Source organism: Salarias fasciatus, chromosome 10 (genome assembly GCF_902148845.1).
Source record: "Salarias fasciatus chromosome 10, fSalaFa1.1, whole genome shotgun sequence".
Classification (NCBI taxonomy): Eukaryota; Metazoa; Chordata; class Actinopteri; order Blenniiformes; family Blenniidae; genus Salarias; species Salarias fasciatus.
Window position 1 is genome coordinate 2,282,149 of NC_043754.1, and position 20,162 is coordinate 2,302,310.

Below are 20,162 nucleotides of genomic sequence, written 5' to 3' on the forward strand. Positions count from 1 at the left end.
TTTTAGTTTTATTATCGAAATTCAGGTTGAAAAGTTGATAAAAAAAAAGATGTAGTTCATGCCTGAAGCGTCCGTCCACCGAGAAGGAACAGACCCCATTCTGGTCCCTGTGCCACATGTTTGACACTAATAAAGCAGAAACACACAGTTTGGGTTGAATGTTTATTAGAATTTGCAATCAGCGATGTAACATTCACCTACATGGCGCAAAGGAAGTCATAAATATGCTAATATGCACATACAGGCCTTTATTTTCGTTCATGAGCTCATCTGAACAGGGGGATGGAGAGGGAGTGAGAGCGCCTCCACGTGGCCGGACGGGGCGCTGCCACCGATCAGTAAATCAAAGTAGAAAATCAGCAACACAGTTCATATCAAAGATTCAGGTAGAAATAAAAATAATTAGAAAAGAAGTGAGAAGAGCACTGGATCTTGAGACGGTGAGAAGAACAGAGAGAGGAAGCTGGACTGCACCCGTATTAGTTCTGAGTGTGGTTCTCCTCGTTCGCATGGAGCTACAGTACTAGGTTGGCAGAGAGAGGTGCATGGCTTTTGTATTCGGATGACTCACGTCTCTCATCGGGGGAGGAACCGAGCGGGGAGGCGGTCGTTTGTGGCGGCGGCGGCGGCGGACTGAACCGTGTTCGTGGCGTTTATGAAGAGGGAGACGCTGAAACTCTGTCAGCTTCCTCCGACCGAAGGGTCGAGTGTTAACAGCGTGCGGTGCTCCGTTAGTGAAGTCTGCCCCATGGCGGCCGATCGGGGGTCTGAAGGGGGGGCGGGGGGGTTCGTGAGCTCAGCGAAAGGCAGTAGATGTTGAAGTGAATACAATAATGTCGATGGTGAGGATCCATGGTAGGTCGATGGTAAAAGAAGGGGGGGGGGGGGGGGGGGGGGGGGGGGGGGGGGGGTCATGCAGCTCGGGGCCAGAGGCGAGGACAGATGGAGAAATCCTCCCTGGGAGTCCAATAAGGACCCTCGGTCTCTCCGTGGCCCCCCAGCCTGGGGAGCTTTAGGTGGGACACAAGACTGCAGAGGGAAACAGAACAAAGGCTGCATTAGTTCCACTTCAGAGGATCCAGAGACTTTCTGAGAGGCAGGACTACCCAAACACTAACGCTCTAACTCTAACCCTCTAACTCTAACCCTCTAACTCTAACCCTCTAACTCTAACCCTCTAACACTAACCCTGCAGAAATCCTGATTTGAAGGAATAAGTGCAGGATAAAACACAAAGTGAGTTAATTTTATAGTCAATAATAATATAGTGTGAAAAACAGCAAATCCTGTGTTAATCCAAAAAGCACCGTTCCATCAATCCAAAGCTTGTGGACGGTTTAAGTCTGAAGATGTTCGTGGAGCTGGAGGTGGTGGTTGAAGCTCACGCTATAAAAACCTGATGGTGTTCAGGTTGGAGCTGTGGGGTATTTGGCGTTCTTGTCTTTACCTTTTAATATGTAGTCGGTCAGCAGTGTGGGGACCTTCTCACTGTCCTCCTTCATGGCATAGAGAACTACACACAAACAAAAAAAAAAAACAGAATCCGAGGTCACCCAGATCCACTGGCAGGTCTCGACCGCGACCACACAGCCGACAGTCCTGAGCTGCACAGGGAGAACATGCAACAACGGAGAGTCGAGGTTCTAGGCCTGAAATGAAACGTACTGTTTGTGAGCATCTGCAGGTCATCGATGGACGGAGGGCTGCCTTTCTTCTCGTACGGGATAACCGTGTTTAGGTACTGAAACGCAGACAGTTTGGTTTTCAGTCAAAATGACCCAACAACGAAAATAAGACTCTGCCAGAAGGTTCTGTGATCTGAGAGACGGTCACCTGTTTGTCATTCCCTGTGCTTCCAAACGTCTGTCTGATGCCCGTCTGCAGGATGTTGGAGAGACCCTCCATGCTGAAACGCTGCCGAGCACAAAACACACACACACACACACACACACACACACACACACACACACGGCATGTCAGTGTCCATGACTCCAGGTGTGGATCATGAAGAACCGACTCCACGGATCAGACTGGCAGGAATCCAGCCACTTCAGGGCCGTCAGCAGTTTCTTTTATTGCGGCTGCATCACGGAGCCATTTGTCGGGTCGCATTAGCGGAGTAATGCGGCCTCAGGTAGCGGCAGAAACCCTGCCGCCCGCTGCAATGCATGGAGGGAAAATCCATTAGGCCGGACGGGAGCGGGCCGGGCGGGTGGGGGTGGGGGTGGTGGGGGGGTGGGGGTCACGCCGGGATCTTTCCTGGAAGATATTTCAGAGGCTAATGGACCTGAGTGCCATTAGGCGAAGAGTCGGAGGAGGGAGGAGACGAGGGCGGGGAGATTTCAGATGATCACAACATGAAGCACGGCGAGGATCGGCCCACGTGGGAAACACTTCCTCTGACTTTATGAGATGAAATTCATACAAAATATATCAACTTCTACTGAATAAAAGACAGAATGCTGAAACACGCCTGGTGTCTGACCCCCCCCCCCGGTCCCAGGCTCACCTTGACGGGCATGGTGCCGGTCTTCTCCGTGCGTCCCGTGGAGCCGGCGTTCCCCCCGTTGGTGGGCGTGGTCCCGCCCCCCTGCAGGCTCAGGGCCTTGTCCCGGCGCCGGCGCTTGCTGCCGTCCCGCTGCTCCTTCTGCCTGTTCTGCACCTCCATCAGCGCCGTGATGAAGGTGTTCTTCACCTCCTTCTCGAACTCCAGCTCGTCGCGGCGGGCCAGCTGGCTGACCAGCTCCTCCGAGAACTCCCGGATGGCCGCCTCCACCCGGTGCAGCAGCTCCACCAGGGCGGAGCTGGGCATCAGGCTCAGGCCTGCGGGAGGAAGCAGATCAGGGACCGTCACACACAGGGAGAACGTGCAAACTCCATCTACACATCACCTCTACAGAAACAGATTTTAGCTACAAATCTAGAAATCTGTGCAGACTGCCTGAAGCCTTCGAGTGAAACAGGAAGTAAACGTGTTGATGACGGCGTCCAGAGTGGAGACAGTCTCCACTCGGTGATCCTCTGACGAGCGGCCGCCGCTCCCACACAGGAGTCACGCTGACCGGCAATATGTTCAGCGGCGGGAACCTTATGGCCGAGAACGCCGTGTCCTCCTGAACCCTCAAACACAGAGCCGCTGGAGCGAGGGTGACGAATCCACCGGCGTGGACGGAGTCCGGCCTGAACCGAACCTCCGCCGGACGGAAACAGGCTGTTATGTGAGACGGACGACCGCTGCAGCCTGTTCGTCCTTCACCGTGTGACGTTCACCACCTCCATTTGTCTGGAAGCTTCTATTCTTAGACACGTGGTCATTTTTCATCTTCAGCGCCTGACGTGGAATTCAGGTTTAACTTCAAGAGTCAAGGAGATGATCTGAGCGACGCAGGCGTGAAGTGGTTAGAGCTGTCAACGGGAAGGAAAGACACCAGGTCTGATGGATGGAGGGATGGATGGACTGATGGACAGACAGTTGGATGAATGGAAGCATGGATGGACAGATGGATGGACTGGTGGGTGAATGGATGAATGGACGTACGTACGTACGGACGGTTGGGTTTATGGATAGATGGATGGAAGGATGGATGAAGGGAAAGATGGACGGACAGACGGACGGATGGATTCATGGATGGATGGATGGACAGACAGACGGACGGATGGTTGGATGGACGAATGGACAGACGGAAGGACGGATTTATGGTTGGATGGACAGATGGATGGATGGACTGTTGGATGGATGGGTGGACGGACGGATGGACAGAAGGATGGATGAATGGATGGATGGATGGATGGACATTTTACAGATGGACAGTTGCATGGATGGATGGATGAATGAACGGATGGATAGATGGATTGATGGATGGACTGTTGGATGGATGGATGGATGGGTGGATGATTGGATGGATGGATGGATGGATGATGGATGGATGATGGATGGATGGATGAATGATGGATGGATGGATGGACGAAAGGAGCCCCTTCATGCACTACGCTTCATGAACCACTGTCTATGATAATGGGGTTTATCTGTTGAAGAGATGTTTGAAAGGAAACTTCATTTCCAGTCCTCCAGCCTGTGTCTTAGAACCAACAGTGCCATCTAGTGGCTCCAGAAAATAACGGCAGTGGTTCATGAGGCTTCATGAAGCTTCTCCTGCCCGGCTCTGGGTCCGGCTGTCATCGGGCTCCTCCTGGGCTTTACCTTCGTAGGAGCAGTTGTTGTTGGAGGCCTGTGACAGCTGGCGGATCTCCTCCAGCAGGGACGGGTTGGTCCTGGAGGAGCAGTGGCTGCTCTCCTCCTCGTCCTCCTCCTCCGTTTCCCCGGGATCCGGCGAGTTCTCCATCATCTCCACGATCTCCTCAATGACCTTGAAGAGGAAGTGAACAAGACGTGAGATCATAACATAAATATCTCAGTGGAGCGGAGAAATGGACATCTGCTCTGCTGCGGTCAAAGTCACCGCAACACACACACACACACACACACACACACACACACACACCTGATCTGCTGTGATGAGCGGTTCATCATTCAGACAGTTGGCGTTGTCGTTCTTCTCGTTCATCTCCTCCTCCTCTTTTTCATGGATCTGCAGAAACGAAGGAAACAGTTTTTATGAAGTGAAAGAATTCAGATCAGTCTGCGGCCATGATGGCGCCGCATGTTATGCTCATCTTAACATATACAGTATACATTTACATATATGGTGGAGGCTTCATATTAAACACAGATCTCACATAAGTGGAGTCTTATCTTGTCAGATACAAACAGCTCAAAGGATGAATTACTTTTTCACAGCAGCAGCTTCTTTAAGAAAATAAGCTCTCAAACAAACTGTGAAATAATTCAAATGTGCAGGATGGCATTTTGTTTGAAATGCAACAGAAAAAAAAACTAAAACTGGGGCCCTGACAAAGGAAATTTAAAAAATCAATGGGCCGATTAATACACATGGAAAATATACAATATAGAAATGACATGTTCCCCCAAAGTCTACCTGATGATAGACTATAATTCTATAAACACAAACAGCAGTTTGTGGCTGTTTTGAACGATTAAACTGGAGCTGAAGGTAGAAAACAGCTCCAGATGAGCACTATGCTGCATTTCCGCTCATCTCAGGATAAAAGCATCGACGCCGGCCTTGACCGGCTGAACATGGAGCACACTGCTAAGTGTGTGTGTGTGTGTGTGTGTGTGTGTGTGTGTGTGTGCTGACTGTACGTGACAGCCTATTAAAGGGAGCGAGCAGGAGGCCGAGCTCCGCCGAGCGGCCGGTGCGGCCGGTCGAGGGCGGTGAAGCATGACGTTCAGTGTCAGGAGGAGCTGAAGGCGGAGGACGGATGGGGCGCTTCGCCCGTACGTGTGAGGAATAACGACGCCGCCGGCCTTTTTCAGCGCCCGTCACACAGGCGGCGTGAACACGGAGCCGTGTGGCGCCAGAGAAAAGACACATCAGGCCTCCGTCGCCCCAGCATGCGGACATGTCGGCTGTTTTCTGAGGTTGTGAGCACATCTTCTGGGTCAAACCCTTTCATTGTGATTAATGTGGAGTGTCAAGTGAATAAACATCAAATTACAGAATTAGCTGCTCATTCATGCTGCAGAGGCTCGGCGGCAGGACGATGAAGGGTCGAATCACAGCGCAGGCAGAACGAGGCTTCACTTCTTTCAGTCGGTGAAATGGAGATGATGGTCGTCTGATAAAGTCTTTACGTTCTCGAACTGTCCCGAGCGTTATGTAAAAATGACTTCATTTTACTGAAAAACTGCTCCAGCTGCAGATCCAGAACTGAACACTGGATAGAAACAAAGGCCTGTAAACTGCAGCGGCGGCGGCTGGTTGGAGCAGATCGCCTTCCAGACCAACGCTGGTGGTTTTACTGCTCATCCTGCTTTTTCTGGGTTTTTGTTAGAATTAAAAATATGAATGGCATCTGTGCTGAATTAAATTTAACACTTGCACTTTTAATAAATAAGAAAACAGCCACTGTCTAATTTGCCACCAGCAGATTCTGCACTGAAAAACATGTGAATTAGTTGACTGAGACTGAAACGATCACCATCTGAAGCTTTTATATGAAGAGTAAAGGACATTTCAAGACAAAATCACCGCAGAGATGCTCCATTACCAATCAGGGAATATATTTAAGTTATTGCTAAATGAAGTAAAATGGATGCAAAATTAAAAATAATTTATGAAATCTTGTTTTAAATCTCTTCCGATTTTGCTTTAGGTGATCTTAAATACTGCATAATACATTTTTGGACACAACAGCGATAAAATGTGTTATTCACATAAATAAATAAATAAATAAATAAATAAATAAATAAATAAATAAATAAATAAATACTAATTTGGGTATTTTAACACTTGATGTCAATGTGTTTATGATTAAAAAAGTAAAAAAACAAAATGTTTTTCAGAAGTTTTTTTGTTCTAGTGTTTCATCCAGTTTCCAATTGTTGATTTAGAAAAACATTAAGAGAAGCACAAATGAACAAATATAGTCGCTTTACACATAAAAAAATCTTTTCAATCCATCAAAGACAATAAACTGTGACATTATGTAGATAAATGGACTAAAAACATGATCAAATCTAAGCTCCAATGACAAAATGTAATCTGTCATAAGTTCCAACAGTAAAGGTGAGTCGAGAAATCAAAAACAAAAAACAAAAAAAAAAGCAGAATTGAAATACATAAATCAAATCAGGGGAGGGACGGATCTGGAAATCAGGGTTGTTTTCTTTATTATTTGATCTTCTATATATTTGCCTGTTCATCTGTTGGCCGTTTGGTCATTAAAATATCAAAATGTTGCCTCCACTTAACAAATAATTTCCAGGTTTTCTGAGGGTTAAAGGAAGCAAAAATCTTCCTTTTTTTAATAAACTGGAATGAGAGAATTTCTTCTTAAGAACTAAAAAACTTTTCTTTAATTTAAGAAGAGGTGTTCACTTTTTTTATTTTTTCAATAAATCAAAAAGTTGAGGCGTGACTGTGGCTCGACAGATTTCTGCTTGGGTCGACTCGACATGTGAGGATGAGGAGTGTGACGCACCTCCTGGTCCGACAGGTTCCCGTTGAGTCCCTCGGAGTCCGGCCCGTCCCAGGTGGAGATGTAGTTGTCAGTCAGAGCGTCCCAAACGCTGAAAAACAACACAGCACACACTCGTCAGTAACAGCGCGAAACAAATGAAAACGCCTGTGTTTCTGCAGCCCGGCGGCTTTCGGACAAGAGGCTGACTGTGCTGCTCTCAGAGCAGTCTCCGGAGCTCGGTCGGTATTTCTCAGACAATGGCGATGCCCGGTGTGCAGAGAGGAAGGAGTCCAGCTTCCGACTGGATCCTGAGCAGAGAAACAGAGAAAGCTCCTCACATCATGGTGTCTCTGCAGCCTCGGGACCAGTGACCCACGGCCGGAGGAGAGGTCTCCTTTGTCCCGCTGCCTTTCTCTTGTTGTTTTCCTCCCTGGCTGGAAGCTGTTGTCCTGCTCCTGGTGGCACTGCCCCCCTCCACCATGCCCCCGCCCCGATCACACACTGGTGCCCATTCAGCCAGAGGCTGAGCTCACCGACCGGCCTCCACGGCACGGCGGGACAGTCTGAGTGGAAAATAATTCCACCGTTCTGAAGGAACCATGTGTTGGACACCTTCTGTGAGGCAGAAAGACTGCGGTCAGCGGGGGAGATGCACGTTTAGGCTCCACCTGGATGGAAGCTTCTCTTCAGGAACTGATGGATTCCAGCAGATGTTCTCTTACATCCTCTGTGTTCCTGACGTCCGCGGTCCAACCTCTGTCTCCCATCGGTAACGAGTCGTTCGTCTGGACGGCTCTATTTAAGAGAACGGAGGGAACCAGGTCACTTCTGTGTGCCCGATGAGTGTGAGCCGTCCACGCTGCCTTCACGAGAACGACTAATGACTTCTCTGAGTTTGACTTTTCCACATCAGGCTCCATTGGGCCGAACACAGTTAACTGAGAGGAGTGACTGTCTGGAGCAGAGCCATGTTTAATGATCCATCGGGGAGGAGGAGATGTTAGTGCTGAACCAGAGTCCAGGGAAACGCAGCAGCACTGGGGATGAGACGGAAGGCAGAGCGTCCATCTCAGCAGATCGCCGCCATATGAAAACACAGCGGGAGACAGTAACGGTGTCAGAGGTCAGAAAAGAACGGAGTGACCCTGACGCTAATGGCGGTGGCGTCTCCGTCAGTTCCCGTTCCACTGATTAAGGTAGTTCTGCCTCCGTATTGGAGATGTGATATTCTTTAACAAACCGTTCTTGCTGAAAGGCTCTCTGAAAGGAAAAGCTCTGGCTCCCTTCAAAGAGCCATACATCCCATCTGGAGTCTCTCACGTGTCCCGCTTCCTTCGCTGCTTGGTTCAATGCATCTTCTGGCATCATGACACGTACTTTTGTTGAAAAACGATGATCGCTCAATGCTCTTATTTCATCTTATTTCAAGAAGATTTGGCACTGAGGAGCCAAAAAAAAAACCCAACGGTTTGCATAAAAAATGAAAGCAAACAGCTCCATCAAAATAAGAAGCGTTTTGTTAGCTAACAGCTAACAGACGGACAGATCTCTGAGAGGGATCAGTCTTACTGCTCAGAGCCTTTCAGGAAGCTAAATTCTTCAAATGAAGCGAAGCTCAGCTAACGTGAAGGAGCGCTGCACGCCGCATGCTAACGCCGGGACAGGAACACCGCGGCACAAAGCCGCCCTGCTGTGTTTGCTGGCTCGCAGCCACCCGGGAGGAACCGCTCTGCTTCGTGTTCCACCTCTCCGGCGGCGTGCTGGACTCATGAATCACTGCCAAAATGCTCCAGCGAGCGTTTACAGCCGGGCGGCAGATCCACCCTGCTGGTAGAGACCTGTGTTGCTCCGGCTCCTCCGTCTTCTCACTTTGAGCCGGCCGGCAGAGCGAAGGCAGAATCTCTCCTGGTGACGTAACACAACAAAAGCCTTCCAGGATGATGAGCGGCAGGAGCGTCTCGCCTTCTATAAATAGCCGCTCAGGCTTTGAGTGAGAGTGGAGCTGAGGTGAATAAATATCACATGAATGAGATCTGGTTGATTTGACTTCACAGCATTGAGACAAAAGGGTGTTGTTCAAAGGACAAACAGCCCGGAGGAGGCTGAGACGCCTGACTGGAATCTGCTGATGCTGGTTTCCAGCTCAACCCACCGAGAGCTCCTTGGGTTGGGTGTTTATTTTCCCTGTTTGGTTTGTTTGGTTCGGTTTGTTTGTTGGTTTTGTCAGCAGTGAATACTGTTTTAAAATCACATAATCGTTTCAACACGCTGTCCTCTGCAACACCCACAGGCCTGCTAAATATAGCACCATTCACATCCTCACAAGATGTCTGTGTTTCTGTCTGAGAGGAGGAGGAGGAGGAGGAGGAGGAGGAGGAGGAGGGAGTGCCTCTTTGCTCTTATGGCTCCGCCCCTCCGTGTCCTCATGGCTCCGCCCCTTCCGGCTCACTAATATCTCGGGTTTTGGTCAAAAACCATGTTCTGACCAAACGTTTGACTTTTACAACTTGATTCCAGCAACAATGACAATGATGTTGAAGAGGAGGAGGAGGAGGAGGAGGAGGGTCCGGCAGTCAGCTGGTCAGACAGAGAGGGAGGCCGAAGTCGAGGACGTTCAGTGCTGAATAATCAGCAGCACAGCAGCAGGGGAGGGGGGCTGGAGGTGGACTGGAGGGGGGCTGGAGGGGGCTGAGGGGGCGGGGTCCTGCATTGACTGACAGTTGTAGGAGGTTTAGGTGTGTGTGAGGACGTGTTTGAGCGTGTGTGTCCGGCTGCCCCGCTGTGTGTTTGGATGTTTGGACTGGAGGCAGCGGGGCGGGGGGTTGCTGAGCGATCCTCATAACGGAGCCGAGGAATGTCTGCTGGTCGGTGGGCGTCGACTCAGACTGTGGCTTTTCATTCCCTCACTCTCACTCTGAGCTGTTCCTGTCGCTGTGATCAGGAGGTCTGGTGGTTTTCAGGTGGTCTGTAAGAGACTTGATGTTAGGATGTGATTCTGATGAGTTTCTGACTGATCCACTGATTCAGCTCAGCTCATCTGAATCCATGGGAGGAAGATGCTCTATAGCTTTAATGTTAAATGCTGAGACTAATGACAAGAAGAAGCAGCAGTTAAACAGAAAAACTGCTAACTAGCGTTCTCTGGAGGCTGTGGATACATGCTAATGCTAATTCATCATTAATGAGGCTCCTTTCCAGCAGCAAACAGGAGGTAATAATAATAACAATGCATTGGTTTTATATGGCGCTTTTCTGGACACTCAAAGATGCTTTACATTGTATTATTCATTCTCTCCATACTGGGTGGTGGTAAGCTACTATTGTAGCCACAGCTGCCCTGGAGCAGACTGACAGAAATGAGGCCGTCAATCTGCGCCATCGGCCCCTCCGACCACCACCAACCATTCACTCTCACAACTTCCATACTTAGGCAAGGTGGGTCAAGTGTCTTGACCAAGGACACAATTACAGTTTTACACCTGCAGGAATGGGGATTGAACCACCAACCTTCCGGTTATAAGACGACCTGTTCTACCTGTCGCCCCAGTGAGGTGAGTGAAACAGCAACAGAAGCAGACAGAATTTGGACGGGGTTCTTTGTGTGTTTGACGGTCTGTAAATGGCGGCGTGGAGACTCACTCTTCGTCCTGCAGCCGCTCCTCGTCCTCCTGGTTGTGCGACTGGCTGCGGATGGGCGCCAGGCCCTCCGTCTTGGTGTTGTAGTTGTGGAAGCAGACGTTGAGCTTCTCGTCGAACTCGTTGACCAGGTCCTCCATGGACTTGAAGCTCATCATCTCGGAGAAGTTCTCCAGCTCGGAGAAGTCCTCGCGGGTGATGGACGCCAGCGGGACGGCGGCGGCGTTGGCGGAGTAGGACGAGTGTCCGAGCGCCGGGTGGTCCAGGTGGTCCAGCTCGTCCATCCGACACGGCCGGAGGTCCTCGAACTCCTCGTCCAAGCACACGAGAGGGGCTTCCATGCTGTCCCCTGTCAGGTTACTGCGGAGAGAGGAAGTAAAGGACGTCAGTGCTGCAAACTCAAAGAAAAGATGGCGGCGGTTCATCAGGAGCGACGACTGAACGGGTTCCCCAGTGGTTTTCATCGGGCCCCATCTGCTGGATTTACCCCAGAAGGGTTTAGTTGGCGCCTCTTAAATCGCGCCTGCCTCACCTCATGTGGGAAGGCACCAGCGTGTCTAGACGGAGATGAGATGGAGGTGGATGTGCCAGAAGGGGACCGGGTCCCACTGGGAGCCCGGACCCGCTGGCCCGACTGGTAAACCGCAGTTAATGAAGCACCTCAGCTGGGATTTCACCGACGGGCCTGTCCGGGATTACGGATGATTCCAACATCCATCAGAGAGCACCATAAATTTAGTTCTGGTTAAAACGACGCCTCTCGGTGTTAAACATTTGCATGTATATTGAATCATGAATTAAATTGTGTTTCTCAATGCTTCACTGTCAAAGCTTTATTTAAAAAGCCGTTTTAAACGGTGCCCCATTAATAAAGTTGATCATGGTGATAATACAAATTTGGGAGCTTTTCTCATTTGAATTTTAATATTCCTCAGGCATATTTAGTTAAATAAAAGCCAAATTATGACAAAGGCCATCTTCTACCAGGATGTACTGGAATTATTCATTCATTCATTCATCTTCTGCAGCATTTATCCTGTTCAGGGTTGCAGGAGTCAGCGGCAGCTATGAGCAAGGGCAGAATGATTTAGACTCATTTTTAACCTAAATAAAATGTAAGTGACTGTCAAAAGACGCAAAAGATAATCTGAAGATACATGAAAAACATTCAATAATCAGACATTAAAATAGACATTAAGCTCTGCACTATCTTCCAGGACAGCTGTGGCTTGAGTGGCAAAGCTGCAGGTTCGATTCCCAATGGGTCTACATGTTGAAGTGTCGTTGAGCAAGACACTGAACCCCAAACATGGTCCCAGCTAATGGACTGAGCAGCTGGATCCACTGGCCTGTGAATGAGTGAATGTGATTAACGCTCAAGTGGTGGAAAAGTGCGATATGAATGAAATCTACTCCCAGACGGAGACACTAATGCGTAAATATTGAACGTAAAACAATCGAAATAGGATGCAGAACAGCTGTGCCGGACACACAGAGGCAGAGAACGGCTGTGAAGTGATGCAGAACATTTAAATCGTTTGAATTATGGAGAAAAGATGCAAAAAACAGAAGAAGCACAAAGATGAAACTGGAAGGAAAAAATATCCTCAAATTCGCACAGAAAAGCTTAAAAGTGACTCAAAAAGTTTATTGGTGTCGTGTGTAGATGGTGTATGTTCCATGTTCTGAGTCGCAGTGAACTGGCTTCATACACTGAATTCCTCTCATTGAGATGAGGATGGCCTCCTTGGTGCGGCAGGCTTTTATCCCTCCATCACAGATAATCAATGAGTGAAGGGCTCGGTGTGAGCGGAAGCTGCATCGCTGGCTCTGCTCCCGCTGCAGCTGGACTCGGACTGAAGTTTTGGGCAGTCTGACGCAGCGTGTTGCGGCGCTCGGGCCTGAATTTGCCCCCCCGAGCCGAGCCGGACGGCGGCCCGGCGCGAGTGGGCGAGTCCAGAGGAGGACGAGCGAGCGAGCGAGCGAGCGGCAGCCTCTTCCTGCTCATCACAGCACTCAGCCGAGCGCGGCCTCAGATCGTCTTTCACAGCGTTTCTCTTCTCCCTCGGTGCGTCGGCCTCGTCGGCTGCACTGACAGAACGAGTCGGAGCAGATTAAATCCTGGCGGCAGAGAAATGAATCAGCAGCCGAGTCGTTTCTCTGACACTGACTGACAAGCGGCTTCCGTCAACAGAGACCATTAAAGCCATTGTGGGCGGCGGGAAGAAGGACGTGGAAATCAGCCGCAAACTGATGCATCACTGCCGAAAATTTGGCCCTGAGGAGAATCACTGATTCAATCTGCTAATGGCTCTGGCTCAATTATTTACTCTCCAGACAGTTTTGCCAACTCAGACTTGGAAATAGTGCGTTTTCGCAGCGTTGTGATCCAGTAGGACCAGAGGTGGAGGGGGTGGAGGGTCACTTTGACCAGAGCGAAGGAACGACTGGGACCAGGCTGCTGTTCAACGTATCAACCACACACACTTCGACAGAGGAGGGATCGAACCGCCAACCTCAGGAGGGAAACAACCTGCTCCACTGCACAGCCCCACAGAATGCCTCCACTACCCGAGAACCGAACCTCTGACGTATGACTGACATTTTAGATTTACTTTGCAAATGCAAGAGCCTTCATCATTTGACATAAATGTGTTTAGTTTATTATTTATGCTGAAAATCCACTGTGCAGATAGATGATATCCTACTGATGCATAAAATGCATGAAATATTCCAGGAAGTGTTAACAAAAAATAAAAGTCCCCAGAAACATGAAGCAACGGGAGGGAAAACACAACATGGACAAACATCAAATATGGACAAAATAAAGGGAAAGTTCTGAAGTCGTGTGGTACATGACGAGTTTCTTTTAAAAAACAAAATCCAATCTCTTGGTTGTCTAATAAAGCTTCAGAAATATGGAATATGGCTAGTTTTTACAACAAGGTGTGTGATAAGATAAGATTAAAAAAGGACATAAACTCCTCGCGTGAACTACAAATCTTTACAAGCGTACCTGTTGTGTGGGTGCGTGTGTGTGTGTGTGTGTGTGTGTGTACCTGGCTACAACGTACAGAAATGTAATCAATTTAACCGATCATAAAAAAAAAATCTGGGTCACGACCACTGGAGGTGATTCCTGCTTAAAATAGGTGAAAACACACGCACGCACACACGCACACACACACACACACACACACACACACACACACACACACACACACACACACACACACACACACACACACACACACACACACACAGAGCTAGCAGCAATCTGGACTCGTCTATAACCTCAAACACGTGTTTTGGGACTCTGGGAGGAAACCCGAGAAACAAGCAAACTGAGACAGAAGATATTCTGAGTGAAAGTTCCTGTTGAGGGAAGACCAGCCGCCGTGATGCCACACGACTCAGAGTGATCAATTCCTCTTATCAGACCAAAGATACCATTGATTTTGACACGTTGATTAAATAGATGATATCAACACGGCTCGTGTTTGGACTGTTAAAGCTCAGCAGGTTGTGGGTCAAAATTCTTTTTTTGCCTTTGCTAATCATTTTGTGGAGCATCAAACTCATTACCTGTCTCAAATGTGTTTTTCACTGAATGAATTAGAAAAAAAGCCAAACAAATGCAGAAAAGATGATAATAATACTCAAAAACACTGAATTTATACTTAAACCTTGTGAGGTGATTCTTTTTATTTTACCTCAATAGAGCTGCTGTCACAATTATTTTCCAAATGATATCAATTGTGATGTTCGTTCAGAATTTCTTGAAAGTGTGTGTGTTTTTTTTTTTTTTTTTTTTTTGCAAATGCATATTAACTGGAAGATGCAATTTGGATTTTATTTTCAGGAAAAGACCATCAAACAAATGTCAATAAATGAAAAATTCAAATGTACTGCTGTTATTGTTAAAGTACATGTAAATCACAATGCTTGTATGAGAGTCATTCTATGTTGTCGTGAAAAGAAAAACAAAACAAGAACAGAACCACAGTGTGTAAACAAATCAGAATAATTGATCAAAAAACAACTTTTACGACTGTAGGCTGTTTGTAGGAGGAAGCAGTTTTTACTTTTAGCCCCTCCCTGTGGTCATTAAATCATTCTGATTGTATAGCTGCACTTGAGGGGCGTGACCCACTTTGTTTTGGGCCGCATCCAATTTCACACGTAAAGGGTTAAAGTGTGGTCACAGGTCTCAGGGCACAGAGAGGTTAAAGGTCGGCAGGCCGTGGCAGCGTGACGTCAGTAAGACGGGTGTGTGTGTGTGTGTGTGTGTGTGTGTGTGTGACCTTCACGGTGTGTGACGGCGGTGCTCTCAGGTGTATAAACATGCAGGTGTGTGAGCAGCCAATCACGCGAGGCTCCATCGGAGGTCATTTCATGCAGCTGAACCGTTCAAATCGTCTCACGCAGCGGCGCTGAGCAGCATTCATGTTCCATTTCACACGCCGTTTCAATCCGTTCCCAGTGAAAACACCACCCAGCCAGCGAGCAATCTGATTGGTTTAAAACGGCCTGAGGTGGAAGAGCCTTTCTGTCCAGTAAACAAACATGTAAAAAGCAAAGTGGAGATGGATTCCGTCAATTTTCAGTCACAAACGGGAATCGTGCGAGTGCATGTCATCGGCCGCTCTGGGGGAGTGGGGGAGGGCGAGGAGAGATGGAGGAAACCATGGTTACCGGGTGAGGATGGAGGGAAGATGCTGCACGGCGGCCGACGGAGCGGAGAGGAGGCAGATTTACCTGCAGTCCGTGTCCCGGGAGCAGGCAGGGCGTTCTCAGACCAGCCGGAGGTTCGGAGCAGCACTCACAGTCATCCCAGGGAGGGAGAAAGAGGAAAGAATCACAGGCGGCGTGGATCCCTTCCCTCACCGTTACCCACAGCCTGCCTGCCTTATCTGTCCTCCCACAGCCCCTTGTTTTCCAATCAATAGGCAGCCAGCCCAGCTCGCCGCGAGCCTGCGCACTGCAGGCCTGACGACATCCACTCGCCCCCCCCTCACGCTTTCTTCCCTCACCATCCTCTCTTTCTCTCTTTGTCCCTGCCTCCCGCTCCCCCCTCTGCTCACATTAATTCCCTAATATTCATGAGGAGGAGGAGGAGGAGGAGGAGGAGGAGGAGGATGTTTGTGTAGGAAGGTAGCAGCACAGTATCTGCGCCCGGTCTGACGGTGAGACCAGCTTTTCTTTTGTTGTCTGATCCAATCAGTTTGTCATGGACCTGTGAGCACCAGGAATACACTGGATCATTATATTAAAGGTGGATTTTTATGCAAATTCAAAACAAAACAAAGGAGACTGTCCATTATTGAAAACAATCCTTGTTTGTGTGACAGAGTTTTAGTGTTGAGGTTGATTCACCTCAGATTTTGTAGGAAAACCAGGTTCAAAACGTGTGACTGCAGGGTGACTGAATGTATGAAGAGGAACAGAAAGTGTTGCAGAAAGGTCTGAAGAGCGTGAAGGAGGAGGAAAACAGATTCCTAGAATGGGTTAAACACAGAGGGAACAGAGAGTGAAGACAAGCCAGGAAACCAACAGGAAAGAAAAGATGGGAGACGGTGCATATGAGACAGAATGTGGGAGTTTTAACGCACTTCATAACCTTCATCACTCAAAATTAGGATTCTTAATCAGCATGTGCGAATGTTTTTCTTTTATTGTAGCACTGTGAATTGTCTTGAGTCTGAATGGTGCTTAATAAATTTGCCTTACCTTATATTACTGCTGGAAAAAGATATAAAATCAAACAGCCATGATATTGTGTAATTAATATGTTGTGCTGTTGTGTGATGTGTTGGGCTGCTAACGCTAGTTAGCTAACTAGCTAACTTCAGCTAGCTAGTTAGCTGGTTTGTTTTTTGGTTGAACCATTTTTCAGCCCCCAGCAGTTCTCCTAGTGTAGTTGCATGATGTTTTTAATTCGGAATTTGTTTATTCTGGAATTAGTAATTAAGAATTATATGAGCTTCATGTTTACATGGGAAGAACGAAGGATTAGATCCCCGCTTACGCTGGAGTCTGTGAAGCGTTCTGATTGGACAGGGGTCGGCCGTGACGTACTTACGTCTCCCGGAAGTAAACAGCGTTTTTCCTCTTCTTTGTTTCTCCATTAATTTCGACACTACAGCTTTGAAAATATTCGCCTTGTTCTTCTCCCGTCCATCTGGTAGTTTAATTATGTAAAGTCTTCTAAAACCCCTGTTAAATAAACCAGCTCTGTACCGCGAACCGCGGAACACGGGCCGCCATCTTGGAATATTGCGTCATCACGGCGGAGCATGCGCAGAACGACCAGAATGAAGTTGCGCCTAATTTACATATAATTCAGATCTCATGTACGGTACTTACATTACTTTTGGTGAACAGTCTATGACACTTAAAGAATATGCTTTTTTCGGATTCATACAGGGAAAAAAGTTCCATGTAAACACACGGAATATGTAACAAAAAAGAACAGACCTACTTTAGATCATGTTTCCATGTATTTCTGCTCTACAAATTAAAAAAAAACATTTTTTTTTTAAAATGGTGTGATTAAGTATGATTGACTTTCAGCAACTGTGTAACGAACTTAATCAAATACTTCAATGGATCTGATCCACAAACATAATTAATTTATATTTGGTGGTGGCAAAAAGCAGAGAAAAATGAAGAAAAGATCACAATTCTGCCAAAAAACAAAACTCAATGCATAAAGACTTTACCATCCTGAATTTATTGATCACAAAGAAGACCGTGATCATGATATTCAACAACATGACTGTATGTTGACATACAGTATGAGCAGCTTGAATTCGTCTCGTTGTGAGGATTTTCTTCTGTCTAGTCAGAAAAATTAGTGGTAGTTTTGACATGAGCTGTTTCTCCATTCACAAAAATTCAGTTGGCTTCATGTTTTAACTCTGGAGCTGTGAAAATGTCAGGAGGCTTCCTGAGCTGCTTGTGTGGAAATATTCAGTCAAAAAGCAACAAGGACAGACATTAAGCTGCTCCCACACAGCTGCTCTCAAGATGCTTTTGGATTCATGTTGTGGTTTTTGTGTTCAGTTTGTATGTTTTATTTAAATAAAAACACTGTTGCTTCTGTGTTTGAGTTGTGGTTTCTGCAGTCTGGTGATTCTTCTGGTCGTGTTTCAGTTTCAGAGCAGCGGGAAACATTTATGTAAGTAAGACAGGAGTAGAAATATGAATTCTAGATTAACGTAGCTGCCGATGATCATCCGTCACAGCCTGTGCTTTAAAATCTGCCTAATCCCTGCGCTCAGTCGGCGGCCTTTTCAGAATAAACACATGTAGTCACGTAACAGCTCACATGTTATTATCACACTTTGTGCCTCGCTCACGGACGCACACAGATTCTCATATCGCCGCTTCTGGAACATCCAGCTCTCAGATATGAGCAGATTTGGGCAGATTAAGCCTGATGGGTCAGAGAGAATTGTGAAAATAAGCGACTGGGATGCTGCGCTTGGCTTTTCCTCTCGACCCCAAAACCACAACTGAATGTCTGCTGGCTGAAGCTCCACAGGAACGACCGTCGGACTGAGAAAGACGGCCGGAAATAGAGCGATAATTATAGAAACGTGCCGAAGAGGAAGGAGAGAGAGAGAACGGCGTGACGTCAGAGAACCGAGCAGCTCCGGCAGGTTTGTGATCAGTTTCTCACTGCAGCTGCTCCTGACGAGGCCTCCCGTCACCACGGCAACAGGCCTCACACATCCCAGGATCGCACAGGCGCCGGTTACCGTGGTTACTGTGTAACTGCACCGGGAGAGGGATTACTCCACCGGACTCCCACAATGCAACGCTCTGAAAACATTGCCACACTGATTAGAGTCTACAAGACTTTGACATCAAAATAGAGAAAAACTCTGGAACTGGCCGATAGAACCAAAATTAAATATTTATTTCAAATTGCAGCTATTAAGAACTGAACAGCACACTTTTAATATTTTTTATTATTAAGTCTTTCCCTAAATTGATGAAGATTTCAGTGAGAAAAATCAAAGGAAAACGAATGAAAAGCTGCATCTTAAAAAGCAAACAGGACATTTTACTGTAATTATACCAGACGATTCCACAAATGTCACTTATATCCCTTCATTTACATTTTTAGTTAATGATATTCATTGGTAATTGTGTATAGGGATGATTTCTCCAGCATGTTTACACTGATCAGTTTAAATAAAACTGGTTTTGAAAAGCAAACTTCAGACACATTAATGTAAAACTAAGTTTTAAAAAAGCATTTTTTGAAAGCAACAATTAAAAACTTCTGATATTTTATCATTATATCAAGAATTACATCATTTTATTCAATAATTCGGGCCATTATAGGTGCCTTCTGTGTTTTCATTCTTTAAGCCATTAAAGCCAACAGTGTTCCTACATTTATAAACTGACGGGTCAAATCTAAGTTTTCCACTCTGGACGTATGGGGATAGAATCTGTCGACCTGAACTCCAGATCACACAGTGTGTGTGACCGGATGGTGAGGAGACCCAGTGTGTTCTGGTGTGGTTCCTCTCTCACACTTCATTAGCAGCCTGCAGTGATCAGCACACCTCAAAGCTGCTAACGAGCCCCGCCAGCTGCTGCTGCTGCTGCTGCGTCAATCTGCCCTCATGTTTCCCCCCCGGGGTGCCAGAGGGGCAGGAGCAGCTTCACACTTCACTCCATCCACAACATCACCGTGAGCCATGTCAAAGAACCTGTTCCTGAGTCACATGTTCGAGAGAATCTGATCAGCGGAGGAGAGATTTTCCTCTGCTACGTGAATGCTTCACAAAAAACAAAAAAACCACACCATTAGGTTTTTACTCATAGCGGCTGGAATTAGCATTATCTGCTTTAAGTATCCATTAGCTCATGTTTCTTTCTTCCCATGAAACAGCAGTAACATCCACATTACAGACTAGAGCGTCTTCCTCCTCTAACATCCAGATTTTAGAGCATCTTCCTCCATCTTTTAGTCAAAAAGCTTCCAGCTGTCCTTGGATGTCCTGTCGACCTTTCAAATTTAAAATCTGTTTCCTCCCATAATCTGAACAAGACAATTTAACAAAAAACATTTTTATTAAAGTTTTCCAAAGAAATGCACATCCGGTTAAATTATTCTGATAAATATTATTGATCACGGGCCATTTGAAAGCGCTCCACATGTCAATAAAAAACTGAGGACGTGGAACTTTCTACAAGGATTTTCAAAATAAGATGACAGGTTCAGTGAAGATGCTTGTATCTGAGTCTGAAAGAGAGATGTTGAACCACAGAATGCAGATTTCATCCTGTCATCGCACGCTGATCAGCCATAACTCACTGGATCAGGGAGGAAACAGGGAAAACAACAACAAGCAGGTAAAAGATGCTGAAACATTCATGATGAGAACAACAAGCCCCGTGCAGACAGTCCGGCGTTAAAACAGCTGATCAGCTGGAACCCCGGGGAGCTTCAGTTCTGTTTC

At 47.2% G+C, this 20,162-nt stretch overlaps 1 protein-coding gene and 1 long non-coding RNA gene across 2 annotated transcripts; one reads left to right on the forward strand and one right to left on the reverse strand.

Annotated features, from left to right (window-relative positions):
- Positions 1 to 150: 150 nt before the first annotated feature.
- On the reverse strand, positions 151 to 15,550 carry fez1 (fasciculation and elongation protein zeta 1 (zygin I)). The gene is made up of 10 exons (XM_030100753.1): positions 15,439 to 15,550; positions 10,684 to 11,040; positions 7,066 to 7,153; positions 4,503 to 4,589; positions 4,202 to 4,367; positions 2,510 to 2,823; positions 1,834 to 1,914; positions 1,666 to 1,741; positions 1,448 to 1,513; positions 151 to 1,029 (listed from the first exon to the last, which is right to left on the reverse strand). Exons 2-10 carry the CDS (start codon positions 11,019 to 11,021, stop codon positions 1,013 to 1,015), a joined length of 1,233 nt encoding a protein of 410 aa, XP_029956613.1. The 5' UTR covers positions 11,022 to 11,040; positions 15,439 to 15,550; the 3' UTR covers positions 151 to 1,012.
- On the forward strand, positions 10,833 to 15,818 carry LOC115395283 (uncharacterized). The gene is made up of 3 exons (XR_003932265.1): positions 10,833 to 10,904; positions 14,913 to 14,923; positions 15,788 to 15,818. It is a non-coding gene; the product is annotated as an uncharacterized LOC115395283 (long non-coding RNA).
- The last annotated feature ends 4,344 nt before the right edge of the window (positions 15,819 to 20,162 follow it).